An 11,114-nucleotide genomic window follows, 5' to 3' on the forward strand; every position below is an offset into this window, starting at 1 on the left:
GGATAAAAACAACTCTGTTTCTAAACCGAATTAAGATTGAAGTAACAACAATACACAATTGCTTAGTTTTCTTACTATTTTGTCATTCATTTTCTTAGAACATAATTGTCAACTAACTGTGTTAATGGATGTTTTCAAAAGCCATTTCAAGATGATGACGATCCTAAACTAAATGGTTAAATGTATAAATTCATACAGTGATTGAATTTACTCAGTACATTGTTATTTTCCTAGGAACTTAGGAACTAAGGTATAATTGATTTCTTGCACAGCACTTCAAGAGGGTAACGCTTCAGATTTGAATGTTGGAGAAAGTCAAAATACATTAGTTGTTTACAATTAGTTTTACACGCTTTCACCTTTTTTATTTCAGATCCTCACTTAGTTGCATCATTGATATTCCCAATAATCATTTCAAGGAGATTGATTTAATCATATTCCAAAATTGAATGGTTGAATGTTTAATGAATGCAAATACTGAGTTACCTTCTGCATGCTTTACTTAGTTTTCTAGATCATTAAGTATAATTGATTACTTGACACCATCTCAAGGAGGTCGCACTTCCCACTTGAATGTTGGAGTAGCTAAGAATACCTTAGATATTTTCCTTTGCATACTCTACTTATTTTTCTAGGACATTAGAAGTTAAAGTACAGAAAGTTTCTTATACTCCATCTCCAGAATATCACACTTCATAATTGAATGCTAAAGTAACCAGAAGTACTTTAATTGATTTCATTTTCTACCTTTACTTCAAACAAGCACTATAATTTCATTCTTGGTTTTAAGAATTATATCCATGGATTAGGACTAATGATAAGATAAGATAGATGCTTTGTTTCCCAAATTAGGTTCTTTCTTGGTTTATTTTTATGAAAATTAGATAAACTTAGGAACATCCCCTTTTCTTCCTCCTTAAAATTCATTAGACTCACTTAAATCTTCTCATAGCTTTAAGTTGAACATTCTTAGACATCAAAGATCAGAAACCCCCCAAAAACAACATAAAATACAAAACGATGAAGTAAGAGAAAGGTTAACTAAGCACATATAGTGCACCACACTTCATCAGTTTACAAACCTCGGTTGATAATTTATGCAAGCAATTTAGGACACTAAATTGACTAAACATTTTGATGTTGTTTCCAAGGAAGTGTAATTAGGTAACCTCATCTCTTACATCTAAAAAAAAAAATGATATACGTAGAGAAAGAGTCCTTAGGGGTAGATTCATAGCTAGAGGCAGGAGTTTAATTCCTACAACACCACTTACTCCACCAAGACTAAGAAGAGATACACCTCCATCTCAAACTCATATTCCACATTTTACTAGCCATAGACTTCCTGAAGTTTTAAGGTCAGAAATCCAATTAAGAGGATCTCCTACTTCATCCACTGAGGCAGTCCTAGAGGAAGAAAATCTTGGATCTCCAACAGAAAGAGTAACCTTTTTCACCTCTACAGGGGAACATATTTTAGCTGAAGAATTAGAAATTCCTAGTGGAGAGGAAGAAAGAGAACCCTTCTTCAATACACCATTGATAGAGGAACCAGAGGAAGAGCAATTAACCTTGCAGGTTGAATCTTATATTAGCTCTGAAGAATCTATAATGGCAGGAAGAGAAGGAGAAGAAGTTATAAATGGAGAAAATTTACTATTTGGAGGAGGAAGAGGTGGAGGAAATAGGGAAGTTGATAATTCTTTTGGATTCCCTATAGTTGATGAAGATACAAATGCCACAATGAAAAATATCTCACCTTCTGTCCTCCCAAATTTCCATGGATTAAAAAGTGAAGATCCTGAAACCTTTTTATTTGAATTTGAAGTCTTGTGCAGAACTTATGATTATTTACAAGACTCTCAAAAACTTAAGTTGTTTCCTTCAACATTGAAAGGATCTTCTTTAAAATGGTTCATGGGGTTGCTCACTCAGTCTATTAGGACATGGAATGACATGAAGAAAGCATTTTTGGAAAGGTATTTGGATTATTGCAGGCCTATCAATCACAAGGATGAAGTGTTTAAAATGATGCAAAAAGAGGATGAAAATTTGGAGGATTTAATTGAAAGATTCAACTATAACATAAAAAGAGCAAAAATGGAGAACTTAGATTAGGATACTTTAAAAGCTCTTTTATTAAAAGCCATTAGAGATGAGTGGATAGACATCCTTAATATGATGGGGAAGGGAGATATCTCTCAACTTCCATTAAATGACATTGGAGAATTATGTATTCATCTCTCAAGAGGAAAAGCCAAAACTGGGAAAGGTCCAAGAGATCCTTCTCTTACTAGAGTGAATAAATCTGCAACTGGATCAGTGAGTAGGGCAGAAATTGGAAACATGCTTGATGAATTTAAAACAGATATTCTAGAGAACCTTAGTGAATAGATAGACACCCTTAAGATACAAAACAAGCAGAAATTTGAGACTGATGCTTTAGCTATTTTCTGTCCCAAATGCATAAAGAAACATGCTTTAAGATAATTCCCTTTGGATGCAAAAATCATAGAGACTTGTGTGATTTGTTCAGAAAACCATGAAACCAAGAGTTGTCCTTCAATTCCTAGTCTTAAGGTTATTTTTCAAGAAGAAAAAACTTCAAATCCAACAAAATCTCTTTGCTTTGTCTCTAGAAGACCTTGGCAGGGGCCACAAACCCAAGGTTTTAACAACCAAATGTATAATCAGCCCCCACCAAATTGGAATTCTTGGCAACAACCTTGGCCTCAACCGCAATCTCAATCTCAATTTCAACCTTAGGCTCAAGGAATGCAAAACCCTTATGAAAGATTGTCTCAATACTATCAATATCCTCCATCATATCCAAACTATCCTCCGCAACAAATTCCTCAACAAAATCAACAGCTCCGACTTCAAAACCAAAATTCTCAACTTTCACTACCATTCTCACAGAGACCAAATCAGCTACCTGCCCAACCATTACCAAACCCCAATAATAAAAATCCTCATAATACATATATGGTGGAAGGACAACAATTTTCAACCTATATGATCACTCCTCTAGATCTCAATGATGTCCAACTAAGATCTGGGAGGATATTAGAAAAGAAAAAGCCTTATGTAGTTATTCAAGAACAAGACAATTCTAAGGAAGATTCTCTACAGCCAAATAAAAGTTTTGGACAAGAAAATCTCTTCAAAACCAAAACATTGAAAATGAAGAACAAAAAGAACCAATAAACTCAACTCCCATCATAGAGCAACCATCAGTATCTACTTCTACACCTCCTTTTCCTGAAAGATTACCAGTTGATAGAGGGGTAGAAAAGCATATTATGTTGCCTAATTATGATTTTCTAGATGAATTGAAAAATGTATGTACCAAAATCTCTTTGTTACAATCCATTAAGGAAATTCCAATTTTAGCTAAAAAAATAAAGGAGTTGAGCATGAAGAAACCAGGAAGAAAGATAAAAGAAGTAAAAAGAATTCAACTTGTAGGAAAAATAGCAGACATTATGATGGGAAAAATTGCCATACAAAAATATTTAGATCCATGAATTCCAGTTGTAAAAACACATATCAATGGAGTTGAAATTCCAAATACATTAATTGGTTTAGGAGCAGAAATAAACATCATGAGCAAACAAACCATGGAACAGCTCAAGCTTATTAATCTTCTTTATACACCTACATTATGCAATTGGCAGATAGATCTGTAATATAAAACCAGATGGTGTGTTAGAAGATATTTTAGTGTCCTTAGACTCTTGGGAGTACCTGATGCAGTGTTACCCCTGCTTACACCCACAGTATGCATATACAATGCATAAGCACATCAGTTCCAAGAAATTAACTCTCTAAGGAGTCAAAATCTTCAACCATCAATGGTTAAGACCCCCTTATTAACTCAATGGAACCATTCATTACAATAGCCCAGTCTTTCATTTCTTTCTATCGGAACTCTATCCACCCTTATAAACCTTAGTTTAAACCCATAAGCCACACATTAGGCCTTCATAACATTGTTGCCGCATATATATAACAAACCCCTCTTTAAACTTTGGTTAATGCGGACTTAACCCATAAAACCCCCTATCAGTGCTTTATTTCTATTATAAATAGAAATACACATAAACATGCATAACTTACCTTTTTGCCTTTTTTAAAGCCTTGCATAGTTTCCAATGTTTCCCCTTTATCATTGATCACAATCGAGACTCTCCACGGTCACATTAACACACACCTCCTCTGCATCTGATATGCAATTAACCTTCCTTTCGGATTTCAAATCATATAAAACTGCGCTTATAACCATATCAGGGCCGCACTCATCCATCATCCTTCCATTGCGCTTTCCATTCAAACTCTGATCAGCGATCAAATTATGACCGTCAATCTAGACTCAATCTGACAGTTGGACTTTCAACCGATCAAAAAAACAGAACAGTGACCCTTCACCGTCGATCTTCCTCCATCATATCCGACGATTAATATTGGTTTCGGGTAGACAACGAGCACAAGGATTAACCACCTGATAAAGTGGTTTCCCCTCACCACCTTTGTGCTACATGTCGAATGGTGAGTGGAATCAGGCACTCACCCTTCCATACCACTTACCATTTAGACCTCACCCGAAATACCACTTCCGTATATAAATCCGCCTTTTCGCTGACTATCTTCCGCACTCTTTCACCGTGCGATGACCGTTGATCTATGAGATCGATGGTTCTCATTCTTTGTCACCTACGCCGTTGATCTTCGAGATCCAATGGTTCCTATGTATCGACGACTCGCCTCTTCGTTCGTCCCTTTGCCTTGACTTTAATTCATTCCTCAGTGTTTTTCCTGTGGGTTCGAGTTTTTCTTCAGGGTTTCGACCTTCCGCTTCCGCTGCTCAACTTCCTCTAAGCTTAACTCCTCTGCGAATTCTCACTTCGCTACCTCTCCAGAGCTCCACTCTGATTCTCCAATTGGATTCAAAGATGCATTATGATTCCTCTGAATCATTCTCTCCTCTGCGTAGTTCTACAGAACTCTGCCTGCAACCTCTGTTACAGAATACACAATTTTCACGTAATTCAATCATTTAATATCCATTCACACATCTATGCAATTCTGGAATAAACCTTTATATACATGAATATAAACAATTGATTACATATCGAGACCCTCTGTCTCACAGGCTTGATCTTCAATATCAATGGACTCCTCCCCTATAATCTGCCTGTAGGCTTACATTTATACTAGAAAGGTTCTATTGAACTAATTCTGGTTCAAATCCTAGATCTACTGAACTGACTCCTAGATGTCCTCTATGTCCACTTCTAACTTCAATTTATTCCTAATAACTCTCTCTAGTTCCTTGAATCATGAAACTACCTTTAGAGTTATAATTGGCTTGTAACTCTCTTGTCATTATTAACCACTCATGTTCTCCTTTATTTGAGATCATTTACAAACATCCTCACACATCTAATTAATTCCTATTCTAATCACTTTAAATCCTAAATATTACATTAATTTGAGACTTAGGAAACCAACTTCCTTAAAACACATGACCCCCCCATGTCTACTGAAATACAATGATTTTCCTTGGGTTGAATGTTCCTGCATCAATACCTTGTTGATTTTATGATCTTAACCCCTAAGAAAAATCTAGGAGGACATCCACTTATATTCAGAAGACCTTGGTTGGCTACAGTTGATGCTTTCATTAGTTGTAGATCTGGTGATATGTATATCTTTGATGGTAACTCAACTAAGAAATTCACTCTATATCCTCAAGCAAGAACAATCACAGAGATAGATGAAAAATAATGGATTGATGATGAATTTGATATTCAACCTCTCTTTACTATTTCAACCATTAGTGAAGATAGTCAAATCTTAAATACAATGGAAAATTTTGAATCATCTCAAGGATATGAACATGATCAATTTCAAGAAAAATCTAATATTGAATATTTTTCATCTAGGCAGATGTCTCTTTATTCTATGGAAGAATTTGGTAGCTCTACAGTTGAAATATTTCCAGGAAAAACATTGAACATAAACAATAAATTGGAAAAAGTACAACAGGAAAAGCTAATCAAAACACTACAACAACATTCTTCTGCATATGCATGGGAATACATTGACATGAAAGGAATTAGTCCTAAGACTTGTATACATCACATCTACATTGAGGAAAATTGTAAACCTATCAGACAACCTCAAAGAAGGATGAACCCCAATCTTAGGGAAATAGTGAAGGAGGAGTTGCAAAAATTGTTGAATGTAAACTTCATTTACCCAATTTCAGACAGCCAGTGGGTTTCCCCTCTAGTGATTGTGCCTAAAAAGAATGGTAAATGGAGGGTATGCATTGATTATCGAGAATTGAATAAAGCTACCCTAAAAGATCATTTTCCTCTACCCTTTATAGATCAAGTGTTAGATACATTAGCAGGTAAGAAGTATTTCTCATTCTTGGATGGTTTTAGTGGTTACAATCAAATTCAGGTAGCATCTAAAGATCAAGATAAAACCACATTCAATTGTCCATGGGGAACTTATGCCTACCGAGTACTTCATTTTGGATTGTGCAATGCACCTGCAACATTCCAAAGGGCAGTACTAGGAATTTTTTCTGATCTAATACGTGATTGTGTAAAGGTGTATATGGATGACTTCACAATTTATGGGAATAGATTTGAAGAAGCTTTAGAAAATTTGGAAAGGGTTCTTAAAAGATGTAAGGAAGAAAACCTTTCACTAAGCCATGAAAAATGTTTTATGATGTTTACAGAAGGGATTGTTTTAGGACATCACATTTGAGGAGATGAAATTAAAGTTGATAAATCTAAAAGATGTGATCCCCTACACCATATATTACACAAGCAAGAATTTGACTCCCACTGAGTTAAATTACATTGTAACTGAAAAGGAATTCTTAGTTGTTGTTCATGATATCAACAAATTCAGACATTACATAACGGGATATGAAACCTTTGTTCATACAAACCACTCTACAATTAGCTACTTAATGAATAAATCTATTACTAATGGCAGAGTTACAAGATGGCTATTACTCTTGCAAGAATTCAACATCACTGTTCTAGATAGACCTGGAAAACAAAACACAGTTGCTGATTTCTTGTCTAGAATTCAAAATATCAAAGATGACACTCCAATTGAAGATAAATTTCCTAACGAATATCTTTTTTCAGTGACTACTCAAACCTCTTGGTTTGCAAATATTGCCAACTACTTAATCACAAGAAAATTACCTTCACATTTGTTTCCTAGGGAGAAAAGAAAAATCATTCAAATAAGTGCAAGATACTCATGGGTTACTAATGAATTGTATAAAACAAGTCCATAAAACAAGTCCAGATCTCATGATCAGAAGATGTGTTCGAGAAGATGAAATGTATGAAATTCTTAAGGCATGTCATGATGAACCTTGTGGTGGAAACTTTGCTGACAAGAGGACAACCTATAAAATCCTTTATTTAGGATATTATTGGTCATCCATCTTCAGAGATGTCAAAGAATATGTAAAAAGGTGTGATAGCTGCCAAAGGGTAGGAAAACCTGCTCCTTCAGATGAAATGCCACTACAAACTCAAGTACTCATTGAGCCTTTTGAAAAATGGGCCTTGGATTTTGTTGGACCAATTAATCCTCCATCCAAACAAAATAAGTGTATTTTGGTATGCACTGATTATGTCACTAAATGGGTAGAGGCTAATGCATTACCTTCTACTAATGAAAAATCTGTAGTTAATTTTATTTTTGAGGAAATCTTCACTCGTTTTGGTGTTCCAAGAGAAATTGTGACAGATCGGGGATCTCAATTTACATCTAAAATGGTGAAAGGGCTTGTGGAAGATTACAAGCTCAAACACAAAAAATCCACTCCTTATCATCCACAAGAAAATAGTCAAGTTGAATCTACTAATAAGGTGATTGAAGGAATTCTCACTAAGACTATACATCTACATAAAAGAGATTGGGAAGAAATACTTCCTGAAGCCTTATGGGCCTACAGAACTACATGGAGGAACACAACAGGACATACTCCCTATGAACTTGTTTATGGGAAGCAAGTCCTATTCCCTATAGTTTTTTAAATCAGAACCTTCAAGATGGCAGTCCAATTGGGACTTGATTTATCAGAAGCATAGAAACATAGATTGGAGCAACTCAATGACCTTGATGAAATCAGGCAAGATGCAGTTAAAAGAACCAGTATAGTCCAGCAGCAAAGGGCTAAATAGCATGATAATTATATCAAAGAGAAGAAGTTTCAAGCAAGGGATTGGACACTTTTGTTCGATTCAAAATTCAAAGATTTTCAAGGGAAGTTTCAGACTCATTGGCTTGGGCCATATGAGGTTGAAAACATCCTTGATAATGGAGCAGTGAAGATAAGGGCAATAGATGAAATACAGGGACCTCTTCTTGTGAATGGTCATCGGTTGAAGATATATCATAAGCCAATTTCAAGAGAATATTTTATCAAGATTTTCCAGGATATCACTCAAATGAAGTTGGTGAAGAAGAATTCTTCTTCTTCACTAAATTAGCTTTTATTTTCCTATATATATAAAAAATAAAAATAAAAATAAAAATAAAATAAATATATATATATATATATATATATATATATATATATATATATATATATATATATATATATGAAAATATGAAAACCAATCATTGATTGGCATACTTATACAGAAAATATAGGGTGAAAATCAGAGATTTCTGACATCCTATATTTTCCATTTCTTTTCTGTAATAAGTAGTGACATAAAGCTACATTCATTTGTAGTTCATAATCTGCAAATCCATTTCATTTTACAGTTTCATTCCATCTCACTCCATTTTCATTTCATTTTATAGTTTCATTCCATCTCACTCCATTTTCATTTCATTTTTCAGTTTCATTCCATTTCACCATCATATTCCATTTCACATTCATGTTCCATAGCCATACTTCATTTTTGTACAAATCACGTTCTGCAGCTGATTCCATTCTACAACTAATTCGATTCTGCAGCCATATCTCATTCAGCAGCTCTGACACAATTGTACAGCTTACAAACAAATGATGATTGCAAGGAGTTGAAGAATTATGTTTTGAAGACCAACACACTAAAAGGGTACCTAAGGATCAACACCAAAGAAAACAGCAAACGAAAAGGTTAAGTTCTAAAAGGTAAAGTGAAAAAAATTATTTTAATAGCAAGGTTAAAACATAAAGCATGTATAATATGGATATTCATATGTTTCCTTGACAAATCATCATTTGATTTGATTGCAATCTCCATCATACTACATATCAGCCACATCCTCAATATTTTGTTGCATAACGGTCCATAATTGACTCCCTCATTGATCATTAACGGTCATGACTACGACGTAACATACTTGTCTACGTTTCTCCAGAGGGAAGGCATCCCCTGGCGCATCAATGAAGGAAACTGTGTAAGGATTGGGGTGGATCCGTGGGTCGAGTGCAGCAATTCGCACAGGTTATCTGATGAATTATTAGCGCACCTTCATAACAAAGGCATCACGCATATCAAGCATATTGGAGACAGGGCGAACACCACCTTTCTGCAACAAGCTTGGGCATCCCCCCATACCTTAGAGATACCTGAACAGTGGCATCTAGAATGGCGGGCTTTTACTGATGCTCTCTCGCAGGCGCACATACGACTCACCGAAGGCCCCGATGACATTATCTGGGCAATCGCATCCCATGGTATCTATTCTCCCAGGTTGGGATATATAAAACTCATGGAGCCTTACAAGCCCACGGCAATTCTCCCCATCTGGAAAGAGCTCTGGAAGCTGGATGCAGCTCCTCGCACTCAACTCCTTATGTGGAACATACTATTCGATAAAATTCCAACAGGTACCAATCTCATGAAACGAACATTCCACGGTCCGTTCAGATGCCACCTATGTTGTTCAGGAGAGGAAAGCACAGCGCACCTGTTCCTATATTGTCAGGTCACTAAATCATTTTGGCAAAGCATTACTTCACATTATCCATCCCTCAAAGTCTGGCAGGGACAGAATCTCATGGAGGCGTGGAGCGATTGGTGCCGATCTCATACAGGCAAATCCGTCAACATGCCTTTGCTTGTTTGCTGGGCAATATGGATTGCTCGGAACCAGGTTATGTTTCAGAATAAGGCACCTCATTGGCCTGTCATCCTGAGCCACACCATTGCAGATTTCGAATTACTCCCTACAGCTGTTCCAAAAAATCCTACGCGCACCTTCAGGCATATTAATCTTGATAAATCAAAGCCTTGGGCTTTTTTCGACGGCTCTGCCCAAGAAACAGGATGTGGCAGAGGAGCGCTGCTATATCTCAGCGATGATCATTATTATAAAATTCAAATTAATCTTGGTCGTGGCACCAACAATTTTGCTGAATTATGCACAGCAAAGCATATCATCCATTTTGCCATACAGAAACAATGCAGCGACCTTCAGTTATTCGGGGATTCACAAATTGTATGCAACTGGTTGAACGATACAACACATTGCTATACTTTCTCTCTGAGTCACATCCTCCAAGAGACAAAAAGGCTGATCACATCACTTGAATCCTTCAAATGCAGCCACATATACAGGGAACAGAACACTGAGGCGGACCAGCTATCCAAAGCAGCAGCGCAAAATCAAAGGGATGACTGGCTAATTCAAGAGGTGATTGATGGATCATCCCATCAATACTACCACAGACCATTTCATGATTTTCCTTAGGAATGGGCTTTAGACCCACATATAATCAGTGCACATTTCTTGTAGTTTTTTTTATTATTGTTTTTTTTTATGTATAACATCTATGTAGCTGAATCAGCAATTGTTGGGCTCTCTGCGCAGAGCCGGAATGTAAGTTGTTATTTCAGGCATATTCAGCCTTAGCTGTTAGGACTCCCTATCAGAAGACATGATAAACGAGGCACCTACAGGATGGTCACCGACCCACAATTATGAATGCAAATGCATCTGCAAAATGTAATTTCTCCATTAATAGAAATTACGACTTTTTCCTTATGGGAAAAAAAAACATACTTGTCTACGTTTCTCCAAAACCCTACCATCTATTTATTCATACCAACCCGCAATTCCTTTCA

At 36.1% G+C, this 11,114-nt stretch overlaps 1 protein-coding gene across 1 annotated transcript in view; it reads left to right on the forward strand.

The window, feature by feature from the left end:
* LOC149151510 (uncharacterized) overlaps nucleotides 1-10,873 on the forward strand; it is a 74,380-nt gene extending 63,507 nt beyond the window's left edge. The window contains exons 2-3 of the mRNA XM_089443177.1: nucleotides 9,406-10,683; nucleotides 10,829-10,873. Coding sequence (XP_089299303.1) covers nucleotides 9,406-10,683; nucleotides 10,829-10,873 — 1,323 coding nt within the window. The remainder of the gene's footprint in view (nucleotides 1-9,405; nucleotides 10,684-10,828) is intronic.
* The last annotated feature ends 241 nt before the right edge of the window (nucleotides 10,874-11,114 follow it).

This window comes from Pinus tabuliformis, chromosome 9 (genome assembly GCF_031772625.1).
Source record: "Pinus tabuliformis cultivar Carrire ecotype Pingquan chromosome 9, CPIR1, whole genome shotgun sequence".
NCBI classification, from domain to species: domain Eukaryota; kingdom Viridiplantae; phylum Streptophyta; class Pinopsida; order Pinales; family Pinaceae; genus Pinus; species Pinus tabuliformis.